The sequence below is a fragment of the Lytechinus pictus genome, chromosome 17 (assembly GCF_037042905.1).
Source record: "Lytechinus pictus isolate F3 Inbred chromosome 17, Lp3.0, whole genome shotgun sequence".
NCBI classification, from domain to species: Eukaryota; Metazoa; Echinodermata; class Echinoidea; order Temnopleuroida; family Toxopneustidae; genus Lytechinus; species Lytechinus pictus.
The window spans coordinates 18836456-18860940 of record NC_087261.1 but is presented as its reverse complement, the minus strand read 5'-3'; the positions used below and the strand labels follow the sequence as shown (position 1 = coordinate 18860940).

Below are 24485 nucleotides of genomic sequence, written 5' to 3'. Positions count from 1 at the left end.
TTACTAGTATATTCCACAACGCACATGTTTCCCGCTGTGATTAGATCACATGTTATCCGGTTAGTGATCACATGCACAATCTGTATCGATTTGGACTTTTACACATTATATTCCTCTATGAACCTAACACTTGTTTCTCTCAAAAATTTACTGATCACTGAAAATGATCATTACCTTAATTAGCACATACTTTGAGATAGGTCCTATGCATAAATATTGAGATTTATCTCCAAGCTTTGCATATTGTACCATTTCCAAATGTTAAAATGAAAGTTCTTTATAATGACATTTGGGCCAATAGCTTTAAGTTTATTTAAGAAACAGGCGTGAAGATACACGTATATGAGCAAATTATCAACTTCTCGCTAGTAGTTAAGCAGTCTGTTAACATTTATTGAGAAATTTGCAACTGTTTTTTCCAGTGTACAGGTCAAGGAAAAATCTTTTTAATGAGCAACTAGTAAGCTAGATCTTAATATATGCGTTAAATAGCAACTTAAATCATCAGTTCTACCTAAATTGCAGTCTGTTTACATTCATTGAGAAATTCATCATTGTTTTCTGTTGTACAGGTGAAGGAAAGAATCTTATTGGGCTACTAATAAGTGACGTTAGTTTCAATGCCTCGTCATCACAACCTGGCCTGGATCCAACCAAGGCTAATGTTTATAATGAGAATGACACTCTAGGATGGGTGCCTCAGAACTCCACAGATGGAGAATGGCTTGAGGTTGGTATCATTTTGTGTTGTTTATTGCATGTTTAATGATTTGTTCACTCATACACCCATTCGTTTGTTGATTGATTAATTGTTTGATTGATTTGCTCATTATTTCTTCATTCATTTGTTCGTTCACTCATGCATCCATTTATTTGTTTATTGATTAATTGTTTGATTGATTGATTCACTCATTCATTCTTTCATTCATTTATGTGTTTGTTAGTTCTTACACTCATGCATTCATTCATTTGTTTATTGATTGTTTGATTGATTGATTGATTTGCTCATTAATTCATTCTTTCATTCATTCTTTCATTTGTTCACTCATGCATCCATTCATTTGTTTATTGATTAATTATTTGAATGATTGATTCATCGATTCGCTCATTCATTCTTTCATTTGTTCGTTCATGCATGCATGCATCCACCCATTCATCCATCCATCTGTCCATCTATTTATTCATCATTCATTCCTCAATTATATATAAGTTTTCTATATTTTGTATTGTACAATGCCTACTTAGCTTGTTGTACGCGAGCAAATGAGAGGCTAAATGTCAAACATTTGTACCGTTGCACACGTACTGTCCAAACTGTACCATCCACAATGTACCGCTGAACGGGTCAGGAAAAGGTGACGTCACTATAAATTATGATTCAACGCATTGCATGCACTTGGTAAATGCAGGTGCAATACGCATAGGCCCGTATTCTGAAGTCAGGTATAACCTAGACCATGGTCAAACTCATTGCTAAAATTATGGGAAGCCAAAAGTGTCAACATTTTTATTAAGTTGATTGTTTCTTATGTTTACTGCACTCTTTCCTGATTCATCGATGGTGAAGACAATCATCTATTTATATTTCCTAGATAATTATGAATGATTTGAGAGCCAAATGAACTGAAATATGATATCTCTACTGTTAGTGATTTATGAAACAATTGGCTATCCATACTTAAACCACAACTTTAAACCTGAGAATATTTTAAAGTCAATATTTAATTTTGTATATAGTGTATATACATTTGTGTTACAGTGTTTATATCCATATAATTTTATAGAATTTTGCTGATTATTTTACTCTTCTTATATCATATTACCCTTGTATAAAATTTTGATAGGGGTCTACATTTTACAAGCTTTGCTTTTTAGTAGGCCCCTCCACTTTTTTTCATTTCATTTCTACGTTTCAATCCTGCATGTGTTATGCATTTTTTCATTGTAAAAATGATTTATTACGAAATGTACTTTGATGATTGTGGAATATGAATATATCAATAAAACCCGACTTCAGAATATGGGCCATAGGTCTAGCTTATTGGCTGAAATGCACATTGCTGCTACAGATCAGATGCACGTTTGAAAGGATTTTCCTTAATTTATTCATATTTTCGCTAACTTCTGAGACGTTGTACAACACAAATATCAAAACTTCTTATTCATGCAATGGTGCGACATTTCGGATTTGGTGAAAGAAAGAGGCACTCTATTCAACTCGGATACGCCTCGTTGAATAGAGCATCTTTCTTTCACCTTATGCAAAATCTCACACCATTACACTCATGCCTACATGTACATGTATTTGCTATTTGTATATTGTTTTGTATTTTTTTAAACAAAATTTTGTCATACATGTATGCAAAGAAGATTCCAGTGAATCGATTCAGTTCAAATCATCATTACTATTCATTCTCATCACACATCGCAATCTCTGTACCTTGCTTCCTATTTACCTTCAGATTGATTTTGGTCAGTACATAGCACTGACTGGTGTGGCCACGAGAGGGCGCCCTTGCTGTGATGGCCATGTGACCGGTTACTATCTCAAGTATTCTAGTGATGGTGAGAATTGGAGTTACTACGGCTCGGGTGCAACAAAGGTAAACTTAAAGCTGTGTGCATGGTTCGTAAGCATAGTACACTTCCTAATTTCTAGACAGCTGGCAGCCATCCGCTTTGAGGAGTTTTTAAACATTTTTTAAAAATATCTCCTCGTACACAGACAGCTCGCGATCGTGCAGCCGCCATTAGGGGGTTAACAATGCCAATCTCCCCGACGGGGCTCATTGATTTTTGTCTTTATTTCATTAAAAATATATAAAAAGAACTGGACCAAATAAAGATTATTATTCCGTTTTGGCCTGAAATGCACCAAAACGGGACAAAATAAAGGACAATAAACAGTGACTTACTTCGGCTGTCATGCAACTTCACTTCCCTGGTTTATCCGAACTTAATACATAAACATATGGCCATTGAGTCCCTGTACAGATCGAGTTACAACTTCGGTCTCTGTAATTGGTGAGTGGAACCAACGGAGTTCAGCGGAATTATAACAGAGACCGAAGCTTTTGGTCTACCTCATTTCATGTATTAAAATCTACACCCATTCAAGATCCTTATGTTCCTCCACTTCCAGTTCTTGCGTTACCCCCCAATTTTCAAAGGGGGGGGGAATCATTTGTCCATTCATCCTCTAAGTTATGGAGCAGCCTTCCTTGAAGACATTAAGAAATGTTTTATTTTAACCTCTGAAGCTTAAAAAAACAGCTTGAAAAATTATGTTCATTTGGCATTATTGTGGAAATTGTGTTGTGTACCAATGTCAGGTCAACATTTTTTTTTTCTCATGGTTATTTCTTTAAAATATGTAGTTATGTCTCACTTTGCGGAAACACTAAGGGAAGTTATGCATAGATACTATAAATAAACACAAGAGCACGCCATCAACTGCGTTTAAAGATGTCTGTAATTTATGTACTGTTTAATAAAGTATCAACCTGGGCCTGTATTATAAAGCTTAGTGATTGACAGTGGAATAGATTTCTAGGATTGATCATAACCAATGAATCAAACATGGAAATCAGCCCATGATCAATCACTAACCTTTAAGTTACAGGTGTGGTGTATGGGTACGCAGCAAACTTAATACTCTGAATGCACTGAGCACTGAAAGGCAGCTCGAGCTAAAGCTGGCCGGGGTAATAATAATAGTGCACCGTGGAATAGATTATGTTGATGTAGAAGGGGCTTTGTAAATGCCTGTCATTATTATTATTATTATTATTATTATTTTTGTTATTACATGTATTTTAATTATTATTATTATTTTTTTATTATTACATGTATTTACTTATTATCATTAGTATTATTTAGTTATTATTATTAATGTTGTTGTTATTATTAGCTTTATTTTTAAAAGGAACTTATCTTTTTAATGTGATAACTTTAAAAAAATGTTTGTATATATTTTACACCAGCTAATTCAGGGTAACATGGACAGTACTTCCGTTGTCCGGCATAGCTTGGATCCCTTAGAAGGTGTGAGGTACGTCAGACTGGAACCAAAGACATGGAACAATTCAATCTCTCTCAGGGCAGACTTCTATGGAGCAGTCCAACCAGGTATGCTTGACCAACAGAGGTTTAGAGGTCAATTTCATCTGGATGATGAGTTTGTTTGAATATAAGCCCAAAATTTGAGAAAGATATTGATGAAGTTTTTACATAATTCAAAGAATAATATTGATAGAAATTGATTTCTATAGTTTAGATAGATGTGCAGCTCCAACATTATGACTTGTGATATAATTTTTTTTGCCATCTTCTTTGTAATGCAGTCGTTTGGTGCATGTGATGAGATTTATCTGGGGGTGCCTCTGAGCCCCCTGCCCCATGTGCAATTAGGGTTAACATATCATAATGAAGAAGAGTAATGGCAACATATTATGTTATGCAGGGCCCACTGGGAGAACAGTTAATAAGAGCTGGAGTGGCTACCCCAGGTGAATAATTATTCAGTTTCAGGTTTATTTATTCTCATTACCAACAAACAGTAGACAAAAAACAAAAAAATACAGTTATAACAATTGAAATGTAATAAAGAAACATGTAATTCTTATTACTAGTATTATGCCTATTATTGTTATCATAATAAAAAATTATCTTAACAAAATAAGATATTTTTCATTTCTCTTTTTGTTTGTATCTTCAGTGAATGGAGAGTTTGGTTCATGGGGAGAATGGGAGTCCTGCTCAGTGGCCTGTGAAGGAACAGGAACACATCGTAGGACCAGGTCTTGTGATAGTCCAGCCCAGCAAGGAAATGGTCTGAGATGCCAAAAGAATGAGTTCCAGGAACAGATACTCGGTAGGATTTTTTTTAAATTTTTTTTTTTACATATTGTTATTTTTTAAATGAAGTTTTAATACATATGCAAGTAAATTATCTCACTTGTAAGTTTAAGAGTATATTTCAAAGGACAGTGCCTGAGAATTATCAATGGTTTATATGCCGGAAACATGATGATGATGATATTGATGATGATGATGTTGATGATGATCATTGTGATGTTAATTATGATGTGATGATGATTATGATGTGAATGATTCTGTTCAGTTGAATAGTGGTGATGATGATTACGAATAATGCTGCTGCTGATGATGATGATTATAATAGTGATGATGATGATGAATGAAGAAGTATAAGATGATGATGAGGATGATGATGATACTAATGATGTTGATCATAATAATAATGATGATGAAGATTAAGATGGTGATGATGATGATACCTAGAAGTTCACTGTCTTACAGGTATAATCCACCACTATCCAAAGACTCTAATTTCAAGCTATTTTCATTTTTTTTCCCTCAAAGCTGACCCGCTCCATTTCTTCAGAATGAATGCAAACAGCAAATTAGGAGCGGAACACACCGTCTCCTACAATGTCAGCTCTGCTGAAGACTGTGCCATCTTATGTGCCAAAGAGGAGATGTTTGTTTGTGCTTCATTTGACCTTGGCGCAGATTCGGGTGAATGTATTCTCAGCAACGTCTCAAATTCGTTTCACGACGAGAGTCTGAGCATTGACGCCAATTATGACTACTATGAATTAGGTAATTATTGATTTTGATATTGTTTCCATTATTGATCGCATTTCTGATACATCACCCAAACAAACTTCTGTATTCTGCTGACTGTATGTTTGATGTTGTATTTGAGGTAACTTCTGTCGGAGTCTATTGATCATGTTCTATATCAGAAACCTTGTACAGTACTTCAAAACTTGACGTGGGCCCCGTCTTACCAAAAGTTGTGATTGATGCGATCAACCTCAACTATATGGATGTTCATCAATGCCACAATTACGTTTACCGACAGGAAGCTTGCAAACATATATTTTTGTCAAATAGCACACTGTTCTGTCAAGACAATCTTGAATCTTTGAGTATACATAATATCTAGAATGCATTTTGAACAAACATGCGTTTTTTACGGTGGTGTTGGTGGCGTTCCATACATGTAGTTGTGCTTGATCGGATCAGTTTCAACACTTTGTAAGACGGGGTTCAGAAGCGAATTTGAGGTTAAATATCCTAAACAAATAGTTAGTTTTTTACATGTATAACATTGTGTTTCAAACAATTTTGTGAACTTACATGATATACATGTACATTAGATTCAATGCGATGTTGTTTTTAACCTTTTTTTACCAGATTATTCCTCTTGCAACGTCCACTACATCGTTTCCAAGGCAAGGGGCAACACCCCTAGCGACGGAATCTATCAGGTCAAGATCGGGGTTACTGTGAACGATGTTTACTGTGACATGAGCAGGGATGGTGGGGGCTGGACCCTCGTTCTCACTCAGGCAAGCGCCAGCGGTTGGTCCAGCTTGACCACAAGATTACGCAACATCAATAGTCCTTCGCTGACTTCAGATTACTCCATCCTCTCCAAGGGTGACACCATTAAAGATGGCGGAAGCGGGACGACTTTTAAGGTGGGGAATGAGGATGTCTTTCTCTAAAAAAAATTGTTATCAGTAAAACTAAAGTGCTGGAGATTTGTGACAATGTACTTGCAGTCAATGAGTTTCATTTCAGGAGCTTTTATCACAATTTATGACTTGCCATGAAAAAAGTTTTATAAGACAGACATTGTGGAATATGTCTGTATCATACATGTATTATGTAATAAAACCCCAACTGTTCTTAGACTGAGTCATGCATGTATTATGTTTACCAGAAAAAGGCCCAAAATACTTGCATTTACTTTCAGTACCGTTTGACAAGTTTTTTTAACATTCATACTTGAAGAGCTCAAACTATTTTGGAATTGCATTTACAGATTGTTAATGTTGCGCCCAAATGGATCATACAAAATACATGTCAATTAGGAGTAAAAAAATATTTAGTGATTTTCATTTTGATTGATTCTTTTCTTTTTATTTATTAAAAGAATGTTCAGATGAAGATAATCAGTAAAATATTTTGATGTCCATGTACATGAAAGTCCATTTGACCACCCTACCTCCTTATGAGCACTATATACATGTAGGAACCTGCATTTATTTTTAACTCTCTTGTGTAATTTTCCTACCGTTCTAGTATCGTCTAGAGTCCATTGAGCGAGGGCGATGGGGTGGCATCTGGGAGGTTCCTGCCAACTACAGCTTCACCAACAACGACAATTCTCAGATCTCGACCCTTGTCGAGATCTTCGACTCCTGGCATGCGGACAACTCTTCTCTGCAGCACGTCATGCCCTGGCTCACTTCCAACCAGTATGCCCTCCTCCGCGCTCACAACGACACCGGCACCACGTCTCACTGGGCTGGAACCATCGTCTGTGACTGCGCCGACCTGACTTGGAGCCCCTATACCAGTTGGTATTCCGCAGACGAAGCTGCCACCACAATGGCGCAGACTACAGTACAGACAACGGTGCAGACTACAGTGCAGACTACGGTGCAGACTACGGCAGCCATGACAACGCAAGCTAGTATGACCACCGCTGCCGGTGGAGGAAGCCGTAGGAGACGTGACGTTGATCCATCTCGGGAAGGAGACGAAGATTTTGAAGATTTCAAATATGCCATGCAGATCGGAGAACAGGAGATGAAGAATCTTGAGAATGAATTGCTATCAAGGAGAAAGAGGTCATCTGCCGTGAGCTTTGGCACCGTCTGGTACTGGATGCGGGAAGATCACTATGGTATGTTGATATTGTACCCTCTCCTTCTTGTTGTGTGTGGTCTATTTGATTATCACATCTCCTGATTGGAAACCTTGAGTTTCTAAGTCAGGTACTTAATGTGAGGTGCTCGAGAGCACATGTACTATCAATTGGCACACCTTGGGAGCATTTCATCAACATGTTTGTCTGACAAATTGTCAGATCTGACATCTTTCCTTGATTTTGATTGGCTGAGAAGCACAGTTACTATGGTAACTGTCGGATAAAATGGGACTTGTCGGATAAAGTCTTTCATAAAACGCTCCCCAGTTGTCCTCTGAGTATAATCCATCTACGTAATGAAGAATTTTTTTTATAAAACATGTATACCTTCAGGAAATACACAATTTAAATGCAACTTTTTCACTAATTACATTAAAAAACACCCCAGATTAATTATTGTGTATTTTGTTTTTTGCAGCATTTAGACCATCAATGGAATTTGACATGAGCGGACGCTGCAGTTATGACACAGACATCAAGAGCTGCAGTGACCCTTGCTCTGAGAAGGTTGTTCCCGCCTCCAAAAGCAAGATGGAAGGAACTCTGAAAGCACTTCCGACTCTCTCCAATGCCAGGGATGGAGCGGAACACAAGTGTGCCATCTCCCTTGACGAGAACTACGTTGATCTTGGTGATCAGACCGAGTCTTGTCTCTACGACCCCAGCCTCTGCAAGCAAGGCCTGACTCTTGCGTTCTGGACGATGCTGACACCTGACAACACCGTGGACGAAACAACCGATGTCATCAGCTCTGCCGGTCTGGAAGTATCTGTATCCTCAGAATCCTCCAACCTCCAGCTCAACCTCGCTCTCAACGACGACTACTACTACAGCCTGGCCAATGGAAGCATCCCGGAATCTGAGTGGTTCCATGTGATGATCACCTACAAGAGAGGCAAAGGCTTGCGTCTTTACTTGAACGGCGATCTTGCCACGAGCCAGGAATCATCAAGCACAGCTGCGGTTGCCCTCAGTGACAGTCTCACCAATGTCTACCTGGGTGGGGACTATGAGAATGCTACAGCATCGGCTTACGATGTTGCTGTGGTCCTTAGTGATCTTCAGATTTTCTACAGGAGGTTCTCTACGATGAACGCCAAGCTCTTCTATCTTGGTAAATATAGAATTTTGGGTTTTCATGTGAATTCGACATTTATGTAACATTCACTTGTAACTCTTGATGAAACTAATTTCTAAAGTTGTTTGGAATAAGATCAAACTTTCATTTATTCTCATCTTGTGAAATGACCATAGAATTCATTGTTTCATCCTAATTCATATTATTACACTTTATTGAATATTATTAACCGTATCAGACATCTGAGCAGGGCAACATTAATACATGTACATTGTTGCCTGCTTAAGACTGGAATCAAATTGCCGGTCAATAAGTTTCCAATTGTTTATCCACGGACCCAATTTATTGCCCGCTCAGGAAAGTCAAAGAGAAAATGCGTGGAAATGCAGAGGGCAATAAGGCAGAGCTAACATAAGGGTATTCTAGGCGTTTTTGTACGCGTCCTTGAACCGTGCAGTGCTATACGTCACAATGTTAATCAAGTGGAGACAAAGCTGGATACTGCGTCCCCAGGCTAGGGACGCAACATTTCAATTACGTCACAATGGTAAAGTTCAGAGGCCCAGTCTGCTCAACATGACATAAGTAGATTCCCATTTTTAAACTCTAAAATATCTAAATCTTAACGATTTTTGCTCTTGATGTCTGATTTGGTTAATAATAACAATATTGACTGGCTGGGGGCAAAAGGACATATATTGCCCTCACTAAATTGATATCATCCTCGTCTACGACTCGGGCGATATAAATCCAGTTTGGACGATAAATGTCGTATCGCCCCGAGGCCAGTCAATATTGCTTTATTAATGCTTTATGAAATAAGAAATTTTTAAATGCATTTCGATGCCTATTTGCTCAATTCAAATTCTTATTAGAAAGAAGTAGAATTCTGCTTGTGTCCAGTTTTCCATTTTTGTTTTGATTTCTAATGTATCGCAAGATAAATTCAACTCTGAATGACAATTTTCTTTTGTTTTCTCTTCTTCAAATGTCAACAGGGTCCGATGCGAATTCTCAGGGAGGAACCTGCGGTGATGGTCCATGCCCAGGTAAAGAAACAAATATGAAACTTAGCAATGATCGTAGAACATTTTTTTTAACGATTGATTGCATTGACTACAATGATAATTAATCATGAAAATCAAGCGTACGATTAATCGCTAACATTTGTGTTACGGGACCCAGGGGTCCGTTTCATAAAATTTGTTATAATAACACATTTTCAATAATAGTTACAAGCTACTGAAATCCTTCAATCTGATTGACTGATAACAAACTTGTTATAGAAATTGTGCATTTGTTAATATAAACGGTCTTTGTGAAATTGAGCCCAGGGTTGTCACCTGGGATCTTTAGTAGTGGAAATTTTAACTTCTTACACCTTGCCACAGGGGTGTAGGACCTAGTGCCAGCCATGCAGGCTGATTGGAGACAGTGCTAGCTGGCGTTAACTACCATAGTGGCAACATTGGTATTCACTTACTGGAGGGAGGGATATTACACTATGACATGATGTACTGGGGGGTGTTTCATAATCATGTTCGTAAGTTAAGTGCAACTTTAAGAACGACTGGTGAACCTTTCTAAGGTGCTGAACCATCGCCAATGAACATTTTGGTGTATACCATTTCGTTCTTAAAGTCGCTCTTAACTTAGGAACAGCTTTATGAAACACCCGCCTGTTATGGAACTATGCAAGCATGTCTTGAAATACTTCTTCCTGAAGTAGTTTTTTAATGGTCTGTTTTTGGACTCTCATGATAGTACCAAGTTTGATTTAAGCATATTAATTCCCAAAGGAAATGATGTGCATTATGATTTGACTGGTGCGTAATGAGTCCTCTCAGTTTTGATGCCATGAAATAAAACATTTGTATGTATTGTTTTGAATAGCAATGTGGATCCTTGTTATGTAATAAATCATCCCCATCCCAAGACCATAGCTGATCCCGATACTTTGATGTTTATGACCGCCCAATAACTGCGCATTTTATAAAAATCTAACCAACTTTCGGTCACATGTGCCATATTTCATGACATGGTAGAGTCCAGAAAAGTACATGTAAGTTCCCTGTGATTGTACAAGAAATACACAAATTTGTCTGCTTCTATTTTGAAACAGTGCACGGAGGGTGGACCGACTATCAAGACGTCGGCTCTTGTTCCGTTGAGTGTGGTAGCGATGGTGTCATTGAGCAGTGGCGAAACTGCTCCAACCCTACACCTCAGCATGGTGGTAGTAATTGCAGTGGGAAGAGTACAAGGTTTATCAGTTGTCAAGGAGCTGCCTCATGCTCAGGTACAATTTCTTTTTTTTTGCTGTTAATTTCTATACATGTATATAGAGAGACCGGGGCCCTGTCTTATAAAGAGTTACAATTAATCCTATCAACAGCAAGTACATGTACATGTATATGGAAATCCATCAATGTCATAAGGTTTTCTACAGGAAATGTGCAATATGTCCTTCGTAAACAAACGAGAACACAGTCACCGAATTGTCGAGAAATCAATGAATAAATGGATATATACATTTATATCTAAAACAAATTTTGAACAAACGTGCATTTTATATGTTGACTTTGCTGGCTTTCCATAGTTGCGATTGATCGGATCAATCGCAACTCTTTGTAAGATGGGCCCCACGTGCCCTGTCTTACAAAGAGTTACAATTGATCCTATCAACATCAAGTATATGGAAATCCATCAATGTCATAATTTTTTTCTACAGGAAATTTGCACAATGTCCTTTGTAAACAAAGAGGAGCATACTGAATTCTCAAAGAAATGATGAATGTATGAATGTACATCATATCATACATCATAGAAAATATTCTGAAATAACATGCTTTTTAGATGCTGATGTTGCTGGCTTTCCATAGTTGTGGTTGATCGGATCAGTCGCAACTCTTTGTCAGGCGGGGCCCTGTATATACATGTATGTGACCCTTCACTCCAAAACCAACAATTAGTCATCCAAAATGAATTTTGAGATTTTTATTGAGCTTGAAAATGCACATCCTAAGCTTTAACATGATATCTTCATGTAATGTGTCAAAATTGATCAGCAATAACCCACAGAAGTGAATGTGGAAGAACTTCAGTGAAAGCTTTAAAAAAATGAGAAGAAAACAAAATTTGAAGTTCTGGGTTCATTTAAGCATGAAATAATTGGCCCATCATAACTGCTTTGTGTAATCTGGCTGGAACTTTACCAGATCTTGTCATAAATTCAATAAATGATTGAAAAGTTGACCTTACTCCTCTTCCTCATCTTTCCCCAAAGACAAAGAAGACTCTGGACTCGGTATGGAGCTCGGCAACATAACCGATTCCTACTTGACGGAATCAGAATGCTCTGCCAGCAACGACTCCTGCGCCACCTGGGCGCGGCTCAACGACGCTGACTCCTCCCACTGCTGGATGCCCAACGGCACCGAGGGGGTGTGGCTTGAGATTGAGCTGGAGTACCCCGTCAGTCTGAAGGGTGTGGCCACTAGTGGGCGCCCTTCAGATAACAGCTATGTAACGGAGTATTATGTCCAGTATAGCTCGGATGGTGAAGGCGGGTATTACGTGATGGACGGCAATAGCTCTAAGGTGAGTACTCCTCTCTTTTGACAAGTATTGGATCTAGAGGGGGGGGGTGTTTTACAAAAATGCTGATGCGCACAAGATATGTTACGCACAATCTTATTAATAATTATGCAGTAGTGCGCATGCTCTTGGTATGATTTGACCAATGCTGTGATAATGATAATGGTAATAATAATAGTGATGTCTTATTGAGCGCACACACCGTCCAGAGACGCTTATCGCGCTAGCGCAGCAACAGATCGTTTGGATATCTTCAAATATAAATGTAAATGACTATACATTTTTACAATTATACCTCATGCAGCTATAAGATTAAGGGCAACTCTTACGTCCTTCCTAAATCTTTGTGAAACACCCCCACATCTCAATAAAAAAGAACTGTTTAACATGCCAGAAGAAATTGCACCTGTACAAGATTTAAATACATCATACATGTACATGGTGCCAATTTGTGGGTTCGATACCTGCGCCACCATGGCCCCGCAACACAAAGGTTAGTGATTGATCGCTATTAAATGGCCTATCAAGATCATCGTTGCATGCGCACTTTTCTCAGTAGACTGTCTAGGAAGTAATCAGAATTGTTCTTTCAAATTGGCGATTAATCGCTTATCTTTGTGTTACGTGGCCCAGGTTTATTATCCTGAGAGGCCTGCTTTTCTAAATGGGATCGACAACTTCTTTGTAGAAAGGATGCACAGTGAGTGAGAATTTTAAAGAAATGTTTGATACCACGCGCCAGAAAGAATAAAGATTGATTCGATACATGTACAAGTGAGATCCCTGGGCCCTGTCTGACAAAGTTACAATTGATCCAATCAATCTCAACTATGGAAATCCATCCATACCATAATTTTTTCAACAGGAAATTTGCACAAAACAAAGAAAATCACACTGAATTTCCATGAGAATGATGAATATATGATCGTACATCATATCTAGAAAATACTTTGAGCAAATTTGCATTTTAGATGTTGACGTTGCTGGCTGTCCATACATGTAGTTGTGATTGATCGGATCAATCACAATTCTTTCTAAGACGGGACCCATGAATACTTTTAAGTGTTTATATGAGGCTTGCAATCCCTTTGAAAGGGAAACACAAACTGAAGCATGATGTTGGTTACTGTCAATCCAATTTCTCAGGAATAACATGAGAAAGTAACATCACAAGAAGCATTCAACTTGGTTGCATGTATTACAGCACGTGTGCATTGACAACGGTGATATGTTCAGAGTTCCTGGCATTGTTTAATAGCTAGTGATAGCCTGATTTAGGATACAAGGTCTTGACGTTTCCGTCTTTTCTCCCATTTCCATCTTAGGTGTTCCGGGGAAACTATAACAACACTTCCGTGGTCCGTCATGACGTGAACGTGTCGGCTGACGTCAGCTACGTCAGGTTCCTCCCCGCTTCCTGGAACAACGCCATCTGCATGAGGGTTGAGCTTTATGGAGAATATCTACCCCGTGAGTAACGTCTTTCCCTTATTAAAGTTAAAACAAAATTTGTTCAGAGATGCAGTTCTCAGATCAGCGATGCATGAGATGTCAGGCAGGGGACCATAATAATAATAATAATAATATTCCGCATTTATATAGCGCTTAACACATCGGAACGACGTCTCTAAGCGCTTTACAGATACATGTATATTATTATATAGTATGTCCTTCTCCACTCCCTGGGGAGCATTCCAACAAGAGTTCCAAGACTAAATTGCTATGCATACACAGAGATGCCAACCGTTACGGATTCGCCGTATTTGTTCCGATTTTATTCCTCCAATTACGGTGTTACGGCAACAATAAAAAGGTTACGGAAAAAACAACTACAATACATGTGTATTGTGTGTTGCTTTGCTGTGCATGTGTATATATGCGTGTATTGTGTATTGTGCATGTATATGCGTGTATTGTGTATACATGTATCGTGCATGCAGCGTGTGTGTGGCCAACGGTAAACCAACGGGAGTTTCTCTACTATAATTCATAAATGCGCGCACTGCCTACTACATGTACGTTCATTGAGTTATGCTTTTATCAAGGCTTTCTGATTAGAATTATCGATATCCTGGCCAATCAATGCGAGCGACAAGTTCCGAACGCACGCACATAGACAAGCACAAATCAGCGGCACGAATCGCGGTATAATAGCGACTGGTAAATACGACTGTAAAGATGATGACGTCATCCAAGATGGCAACTTACGATGACCAACGAAGGAATCGAGGATGACTAAGTTTTGATCATCATTTGAAAGGAATTAGCGGTAACTGCGGTCTAAGGTACAATGTTTCTTAATTTTATATATTTTCTCGTAAGTTTGGATGTAATTATTTTTTCATAATGTGACATTTGATGTACCAAAAACGATCCGAAAATCGGGTTTCCGCCGAATGTTAGATCTAACGTTACTGCTGCATGCTGATACGGAACTCGGGGAGCTCCGGCCCGAAAAGCGGCCCGGAGCTCCTTGGGTTACGTACGTATTAGCTAGCCCAGATCTCCCTGGGTTAGCTGATACGTTGTCTTAATGTACGGGCCAACAACTCTTCAGTCTATGTATTGGTGAGTGGAGCCAACGCGGTTCAGCTGAACAACCAAAATACAGAGACTGAAGCTTTTGGTCTAGCGTTCTATGAGAAACACACAACTAACTACCGTCAGTTTTTCAAACCTAATTGACTTCAAAGTCATCAATCACAACAAGGTAAGAAGCCACTTGGTCCCCCCCCCCCCTCCCCTAAATTTGAGGAGGGGGCAGACCCCCCCTCCTAATTTTTTTTTTTTTTTTTTTTTTTTTTTGCTTGTCCAATTTTTTACCTGTGACATGTGTCCATCCCAAAATTAAAGGTGGACCCCCCCAAATTTTTTTTGCTTGGACACTGTCCCGGCCCGCGATGAGTTTCAGTATTTTTGGAGGACACCTAGTGGCATCCCTGTATAAACGATGCTACTTCGCGGGATGTTCCTGAGAAACTCCCATTTGTTCCTGACAAATATGGTAAATGTTCCTGACAACCATCCCTTTAGGTTGGCATCTCTGCATACATGTACTACATAGGCTTTTGCATCCCACCGGGTACCCATTTAATGGTAAAGTTTATTTTGGTAGTACTACATAATATTTTGAATTTTTGTATTTCATTAGTATTTGTCATGTAATTATTGAAAAGCATCATATCATGCTTTTCATGGTTCATACTACATAAATAATGCATTATGATTACTTCAAATAAAACTCTTCACTTCTTGAATGCAAGCAATGATAAGAGATACTAAATGTTTCCTACTAGAAACCATCATTTAAAAGTAGCTTAGACTTTTGATATGGTCATAAAGGCTAAACTTTATAGAGTTTCTTTTCCAGCTTCTCAGATTTGGTCTTGTAATGTTTCCATCATTGTAATTTTGCAGTGGACGGCAGGTATGGCAAGTGGAGCGACTGGACGGAGTGCAACGTGACCTGCGGAGGCGGTATGCAATTCCGTAATAGGACGTGCGACAATCCCAGCCCAAAGTTTGGGGGTCAGGATTGCCAAGACCCGGACACCAAGTCTCAAGAATGCAACACCAACAACTGTCCAAGTATGTTGAAAGGCTTTAATCCTCTGTTTCTATAATGGAATATACATGTAATGGAATGCTGTATTGTCAAGGGTGGTGATTGTATGAGCCAGGAGCGGATCCAGGATTTTCCAAAAGGGGGGGGGGCACATTTTCCCAAGGAAAAATTTGACAACCAAAAAAAAAAAAGTTTCAACCCAAAATTAAGGAGATTTAGTCCACAAAAAAATTTGACAAAAAAAAAGAAAAAAAGTTAGATACTGAATACAATGCTCATACCACTGGCGGATCATTGTATTCAGTATCTAAGTTGGATCAAAAATAAATGAACGTTTTGATAAACACTGATATCATAAGAAAGTCTGTGAAACCAGATATAATTGTTACTATATCATTAAAGATCAAGCTCTAGTACAACTCCATAAACTGAACTTAGTGAAATCATGAATCCAAGCTGAAAAGCATTCACACTGAAGATCACCAACACAGATAAGCGCATGTGGGACATTGTGTTATTATTTTTTAAAAAGAAACCCCACATTAGGCTGGAATGCTAAACTTGTGGGTTATAGGCCCAATGGTATTAAGATCGATAAATCTATGATAATCTACAAAGTAGCTATGTAAAATTTTGATTATATAGGTAGTGAACCAGTTCATTGAATTGAATCTGTGGAATTAACCATTAACCACATTTTTCCCTTACAGTTGATGGAGGTTGGTCGGCGTGGGAGACCGTCGTAAACTGTTCCGTATCGTGCGGAAGTGATGGCATCAAACAAGAACAGAGACATTGCAACAACCCTCCTAAGCAGTACGGCGGCCAACCTTGCGATGGTGAAGAGTATCGCTGGGTATCCTGCTCAGGCGCTGCTTCGTGCTCAGGTAAAATTGATATTACTAATGCATGTACATGTATTTACCACAAAATTAGGAGCTTTAATGTATTTGCAATCAAACCTGCCTAGATATACTACAAATTATGTTTGCCTTGATAATTTTCCCAATTTAATAGTAATGATAATACTATTCTGTTTTTTATAGCTTTTTATATGTTTGAACAATGCCTCTAAGCATTTAAAAAATACAGTGTATATTCTTATACTACAGTGTATATTATAATACTAACAGTGTATATTGTTATACTACAGTGTATATTATTATACTACAGTGTATATTATTGTATTATTAGCCTGGTCATCAGTTTCTGTCATGTTCATAAAGACCTTCTGCTCATGAGGAGCACTGGTCTTGTCTACCTTGGTGGTCTTCGTATCACAGTGGAACCAATAATGCCCCTTCGTGACTGAGAAATGCAATTTTTTCAAGTGCTTTATTTGTCATTGTAATTTTGTACATCTATAATGGTTAAGGTGATAAATAAATGAATCACTAAAGGTGAATTTAATTATGATGATGATGAAGAACTAATTTACGATAGGAGGAAGGGAGAAAAATGTGGTTAAAATGTCTATACTACTTGTACTTGTTCAAAGAAGTTTTTATGTGATAGCTGTTGATACGTAAGCTCTGATGCAAGCATATGTAAGGATTTTGGTAGCTTGTAACAATATTCAGTGAAAACAACTGACTACATGTATGTGATTCATGAAATGTTCTGACTTTTTAATGATCTTGTGATCCTACACAGGTTTTCAAGAGACCGAACTAGGGATCGTCAATGGTGACATTGCCGACTCGCAGTTCTCGGAATCCAGCTGCTCAAGCTCCTCCACCTGTGGTAATGTCGCTCGTCTCGATGCGTCGCAGAATACCGATTGCTGGATCCCTGCAAACTCCACAACCTCGGAATGGTTAGAGGTCAATCTGACTGACAGTGCGACCCTTGTTGGCATGGCGATCCAGGGTCGACCATCGGATGACCTGTACGTGACCTCGTATTATTTATATTATTGGAAGAGCACTTCTAGCAGGTTCATGGGCTACAAGGATACTAACAGGAAGAAAATGGTAGGTTTCAAAATAAAAAAAATGTAACTTTAGACTGATTAGGACAAAGTGTCCACACTTTGTGGTTTGGCAGAATAACTATCGAAGCAGGGCCCTTATAGTCAGATAAAATACATCAGAAGTAGTGCATGTATATGGTTGCCTTATTTCAATTTTTTAACTGAGGCCAACACAAGACCAAAGCTGCTATTATTACTATTATCAAAAACATTGTATATTAATTTTCACTGCATAATTATCTTTTCCTTTGCTTTGATACTTCAAGTTGTCAAAAGGAGAAGAAGAATCGCTGGAATGTTTGAATTACCAAATACATGTAATGTAATTTTCTTTTACATCAGACAGATTTGATTATACTATTTTTGTATTTTGTGCATTTTTTTAAATAGTTGTTCCAGGGAAATATTGATAACACAAATGCTGTTCGCTATGATCTTGACGGACTCGATGATATCACTTTCGTTAAATTTGAGCCACAGTCATGGAACGGCTCGATCTGTATGCGTGTGGCACTCTATGGCTACTTCAATCCGAGTAAGTTTGTCATTAGGCAGCTTCATTTAAAAAAAAAAAATCATTTTTTGTCTAAATCCATCCTACAGTTATCTCCAATCTTACATGTACTTGAATTAATAAACTTCTTAAGTCATGATAATTTAAAGACCAAATTATGATTTTGGCTTTACATGTACATGTATACTGCGAATACCCCCTGGTTTTGGGGTAGCAGTCACAATTTTACAGAAATTCTCCGTATTTCAAATGATTATTTGAAAACTGGCTTGAATTATACGAAGATTCTTTCATATCAAACTTACTTGAGAATTGGCCGAATGAAAAGCTTTGTGGTTTTGATTTATAATGAAAAGACGTTTACCTAAATTTTCACTTCATTAGTGAAATGGTATATACAGTACATGATCATTGTTCATTACTGACCATTGAGAAGAAATCTTCAAATATGTTTAATCTTATTATTGCTCTGATTCCATGACAACATTATATAAATGTTGCATATTCTTATTTTCATTTCTATTCTTCTTCTTTGATACATCAGTTGATGGTGACTGGGGCGAGTGGAGCAGCTGGGACAACTGCAGCGTCACCTGCGGGGGTGGGGTGCAGTACCGGAACCACACCTGCAACAACCCCGCCCCCAAGTACAATGGATCAGAATGCTCAGGGGACAGCTGGGAAGTGCAGAGCTGCAACAACAACAACTGTCCAAGTGAGTACTTGTGTTAGGGATATAACTTGAGATTAGTATGGAAAGGCTTCTACATTGTAGCATCTATGATTGTATTCATCTTTTGATTTGTATTATTTAGTGGGTTGAAAATTAAATACATTCACCGCACAATGTAGATCCAAAACAGTAATTTGAGTAAACAGACGTTTGGAATAATTTTGCAGGCCCTGACACCAGTATCGGCTTTTAGGGTGTTAGAAACCAATTTTCTTTTGTTTGACTACATGTATGTATTCAATCATATTTGTATGAACTTTTTTTCAGGGTTGATAATGAAGTGAAATTGAAATTTTGTTTGAATTGAAAAAGAACAGAGTAAATCCCTAATAAGCAACATGCTGAAGTTTTCCATGAACTGGGCCTAGACCAGACTGTCCTAGGCCAACGATATGTAAAGGACTGACTTTCTGAGTTCAAGGCCAAGCTCCCAAGGCCAAGGGCATTAGATATATATGGCTTACATGTAGGTCAAGGAATAAAATGCAAGGACAAGACCAAGGATTTTAGACCTTTGTGACCAAGGACAAGGCAAAGACTGAGTTCCTGAGGTCAAGGACTTCAGGGAGTGTTTCGTGAAAGAACTTATCAATCATTTTATCCAACAAGTCCCGTTTTATCTGTGAGTTACCATAGTAACAGTGCTTCTCACCCAATCAAACTCAAGGGAAGTTGTGAGATTTGAAAACATGTCGGAAGAAAATGTTGATAAAATGCTCCCCATTCCTCTGTGGCTAAGACCGAGGAAAAGGCCAAGGACTTTCTTCCTAGGTCAAGGCAAGGCCAAGGCCATATTGTTCTTGAGGCTAAGACTTGTCTTGATCAAACTTCCTCTGAAAGATGACGAGTGAGAACCTTTGATCTGTAGTTAATCACTGATTGCCATCTTTCTTTCTTGCAGTTGATGGAGGTCTATCTGACTGGTACGATGTAACCAACTGCTCGGTAAGCTGTGGTAATCATGGTGCGGTCTTGCAGGAGCGTGATTGTACCAACCCTAAACCTCGGTACGGAGGAGCAGGATGTGATGGCTTGCGGCAACAGTGGGTCTCCTGTAATGCTGGCACTGCCTGTAACAGTAAGTACATGTATCACTTACCGGTAGTTAGTTTTATGCAAAACCCTAGAAGTAATCTGAAATTGATATGCATAGTGCAGTCAGTTTTCCACGACACCGCAAACTGGGCATTGTTTCTTGCAACTGTAATCTAAGCTACATGGGTGAAGTTACGATTGGTGCAGAAATTTGAGGTTTGAACCCAGGGGCCCATAACACAAAGCTTTAGCAATGATCGTAGAACATTTTTCTACGATTGATTCCATTGACTACAGTGTACAATCAATCGTAAAAATCAAGCATACGATTAATCGCTAACCTTTGTGTTACGGGACCCTGGTTATGTGTTATGGATGACGACTTTGATAGTTGTTCCCAGGCATAAATAGTCATACCTGATTAATGCAATCCTGTAAAAACTTAATAACAAAACATACACCCACCTCACAACTACAACACTTTAACAATAAAAGTAATCACATACAGTGATGGATGTAAGAGAGAAAGGTATAATTCATCTTAAATTATTCTCACAAGCATAGACAGTTTTAATTCTTAAAGATTTAATAATAATAATCCGCTTTTCTGTAGCGCTTAATACGTCCGGATGACGTGTCTAAGCACTTTACAGATATATTATTTCCCCGGTCATCGGATTCAATGAGTCATTCCCGCACACAATGTTTGCACATCCTCCACTCCCTGGGGAGTATTCCAGTCAGTCGCCGGTGAGATGCACAGAGTACTGGACAAGTTACATATACAATGACTTTCACATCCTACAGAAAATACTATTTGACTTTTGTTTGATCCAGAAGAAGTCAGGAACATGATTGCCTAACCTTTTATGTTATCCTGTAATCTCACTATAAATACGCTACATAGTCTATCATTGCGGCTCTTCCACGTCTCGAGTTGTTCATATAATGAAGTGTGAGGTTAAGCAATGAACAATTACTTGCAGGATGCCTGCATAAAAAAATCATGGTGCTGACTTTTGATTATGTGCTTAAACTAGGTTTACATTGAAAATTGTGTTCTGAACCTAAGGTTTGATGGGGAATATGTTTGTGAAGTTGCATTTTAGTGAATTTTCTTCATCCTACGTTGAATTCACTGTTCAGGTAATACTGACTACTCATTGGGGGTCTCGGACACCAGTAACTCGGACGTCTGGCTAACTGCGTCGTCTAAAAGCAGTTCAGCTTTAGGACCTGCCAATGCTAGGCTTGGTGCATCGGACACCGATGCAGCATGGACACCCAGTGATGATGATAGCAGTAAGTTAAAAATTACAATGATGATGAGGATGATGATGTTGATGATGATGATGATAATGGTGACGATGATCATCATCGTCATCATCATCTTCATCATCATCATCATAATGATGACAATGATGAGTCGACAGTGGTTATGGATGATGAAATTGTACATGTAGATGCTGATGATGATGATGAGGAAGATGATGACGACGGTGATGATGATGATGGTGGTGATGGTGATGATGATAATGAACGATGGTGTTGGTAATTGATAATGAAATGATGATGATGAAGATTGATGACAATTACATGAACATTTAGATTATGGGATACATAGTGTTTCATAAATCCCTGATTCTCTTTTCTTATCAGAACCTTATTTGGAGATCATGTTTCCAGACGATTTCAATCTGAAGCGATTGGGGACAGAGGGCCGACTCAGCTCGGACAGCTCCAAGAGCTGGGTTGAAACCTACTACATTTCTTACAGGGCTAACGATACTAACTGGAAGAAATACAAGGAGAATGGCTCCCCCAAGGTAAGGTTTTGCATGCTTGTGGTCAAAGATTTGACCCTAATGCCTCAGTCACATTTACCATACGGCAGCCGTACGGCGAGTCGAAATCAGGCGTTTTAACATGTTTTGTACCAGCAACATATGTAGGTGGATTGAATAAAAATGAATAATATGGCTGTTTTTGACTCGCCGTACGGCCGCTGTAGAGTAAATATGACTGAGGTATTAGCAACACCTAACAACCAATTGCAAATATTAAGCAGATGGTGTACTTTTTAGATAGTATACCACATTGTTTAGCCCATTCAGTCTACTTTTAGTTTGGTGTACATGTAATTGTTATTTGGTCTACACTACATGTACATGTGATCTGAGACCCATTTTGTCATTTAGTACAATACCCCGTTGGTCTAACTTCCATTTTATCTACTTAATATTTAATTACTATGCCAGACTGAAATTTGTTTCATGAAGAGTTCATCTAATGATGCAGGATGGGTTGTGTTAGAAACATGGATATTAAATGAATGGTTATGGCCTTATCGGAAATACATGTATAGACAAAAAAAAAGTAGGCTAAATGGCTTGCAGATACATTGGTTGTAGACAATCTTGGATTAGACCATGTGGGATGAGACCAATAAAAGGTAAGCCGGGGGGCTGTTTCATAAAGCTGTTCGTAAGTTAAGAGCGCCTTTAAGAACGACTGGTGATCCTTACGTGCAAAACCATCGCTGATGAATATACCATTTGCCATAAGAAAGGATCACCAGTCGTTCTTAAAGTCGCTCTTAACTTACGAACAGCTTTATGAAACACTCACCCGGTGTAGACCTAGCAGCAACCTATCGGCAATTTACCATATTTTATGGGATGTTAGAACTCTTAGAAAGCTTAACTTGCACATTGAAAAGCACAGTTTTCATTTCAACCTCTATTTAGTCTTATGATAATTAAGCTCACCATATTAACCCTTTGCATGCTGAATTAATTTTTGGGGGATGATAATGACAATTGTTTCCATGTTATTTTCTTTAATTCAAGATATCCATATTGCACCATTGATACTTATTATTATTATATAGACGTTATCCAAGAACTGCCTTTTATTACATGTAGCTTATCTAATTTGAAGATACATGTACATGTAGGGGAGAAAACTAATTATTACAATTTTTTAATTTAATTGTATGAATGTGCAAAATTGCAACATCAGCGCGCTAAAGGGTTAAATTGATGATCTGAATTCTGTTACTTGTAGATTTTCCAAGGAAACTTTGATGAAACAACAGCAGTGTACAATGAGCTGGACCCCATGGTAGCCAACATCACCAACGTCCGATTCTATCCCCTTGACTACAACGGTAGCATTGCTATGCGGGTAGACCTGTTTGGTATATTCAACCCACGTAAGTATCAGTGTAAAAAACCAATAACAATAACATTCTTTCACGCTTTCAGTGTCAATTTCATTTCGAATTGTTGGTCTAATGGTGCATTGACAAAGTATTAAGTGTATTGCAATTGCCATTTGTAGTTGAGGTCATGTTTTTTATAAAAAAAATTATAAATGTTGGTACATGTATTATCATTATTTCTGTCTATACCATTGATATATTGATTCATTGGTGACGTGCAAAGAAAACTGTTCATTACGCAAAGAAAGTATATCGGTAAGGGCATTAATAGATAATGATATGCATCATTGAGGATATTGGGAAGAATTACATTCATTCGGTACCTTTGGAACAATACTTACTCGACGCAGTGGGAGAGATCATTTTAATAGGATTTAGCTTATCATCTTATAAGGCATTATTATCATGATCATGTTTCTCTTTGGTGGTCTTAAACACAGATTCACTGTGTTTTAATTTTGTTTAAATCATCTTTCACAGGCGATGGCGAATGGACCGAGTGGTCATCCTGGACGTCGTGTCCGGTCACCTGCGGGGGATCTTGGGAAACCAGGAACCGCACCTGTACCAGCCCCAGCCCCGCCTATGGGGGCGCTGACTGCCCCTCCGACGAGAATGCAGATGAGACCAGGTCATGCAACACACAGCCTTGTCCAAGTGAGTCATCGTTAGATTTTCCAAATTAGTTATGGAAACAAAATGAGTATGTTATCTTCAGGGCAATTTTCTGCCCTCAAGTCTAAATTACTTTTTTTAAAACCCAATAGCATCTATTTTAGGCTCTTTTTTCAACTTCAGAGGTTTGGGCTGTTTTGACAGTCTCGGAACAAGTCTCTATATACGTATAATCTAGATTTTTTTAAATATATCACAATACTTTTCACAATGCTGATACATGTATATCTAGATTTGGTGCGTAAAATTCACATTTGGTAAGACTTTTCTTTAAGTCAAGCTTAAGTCCTTGATGAATAATGTTATTGGCTGAAAAAGAAGGTGTAAACCTATAGCCTGTTTAATC

General features: G+C 38.3%; 1 protein-coding gene across 1 annotated transcript in view; it reads left to right on the top strand.

Moving 5' to 3' along the window:
* LOC129280166 (uncharacterized) overlaps positions 1–24485 on the top strand; it is a 95947-nt gene that overhangs the window by 37883 nt on the left and 33579 nt on the right. Inside the window, exons 28-49 of the mRNA XM_064112056.1 lie at positions 573–730; positions 2463–2603; positions 3984–4128; positions 4718–4873; positions 5383–5622; positions 6223–6509; positions 7117–7723; positions 8166–8861; positions 9824–9874; positions 10948–11124; positions 12112–12425; positions 13748–13892; positions 15840–16010; positions 16698–16874; positions 17641–17960; positions 18350–18494; positions 19018–19188; positions 20108–20284; positions 21388–21543; positions 21901–22067; positions 23308–23455; positions 23945–24121. Of these exons, the coding sequence (XP_063968126.1) occupies positions 573–730; positions 2463–2603; positions 3984–4128; positions 4718–4873; positions 5383–5622; positions 6223–6509; positions 7117–7723; positions 8166–8861; positions 9824–9874; positions 10948–11124; positions 12112–12425; positions 13748–13892; positions 15840–16010; positions 16698–16874; positions 17641–17960; positions 18350–18494; positions 19018–19188; positions 20108–20284; positions 21388–21543; positions 21901–22067; positions 23308–23455; positions 23945–24121 (4926 nt within the window). The remainder of the gene's footprint in view (positions 1–572; positions 731–2462; positions 2604–3983; positions 4129–4717; positions 4874–5382; positions 5623–6222; positions 6510–7116; positions 7724–8165; positions 8862–9823; positions 9875–10947; positions 11125–12111; positions 12426–13747; positions 13893–15839; positions 16011–16697; positions 16875–17640; positions 17961–18349; positions 18495–19017; positions 19189–20107; positions 20285–21387; positions 21544–21900; positions 22068–23307; positions 23456–23944; positions 24122–24485) is intronic.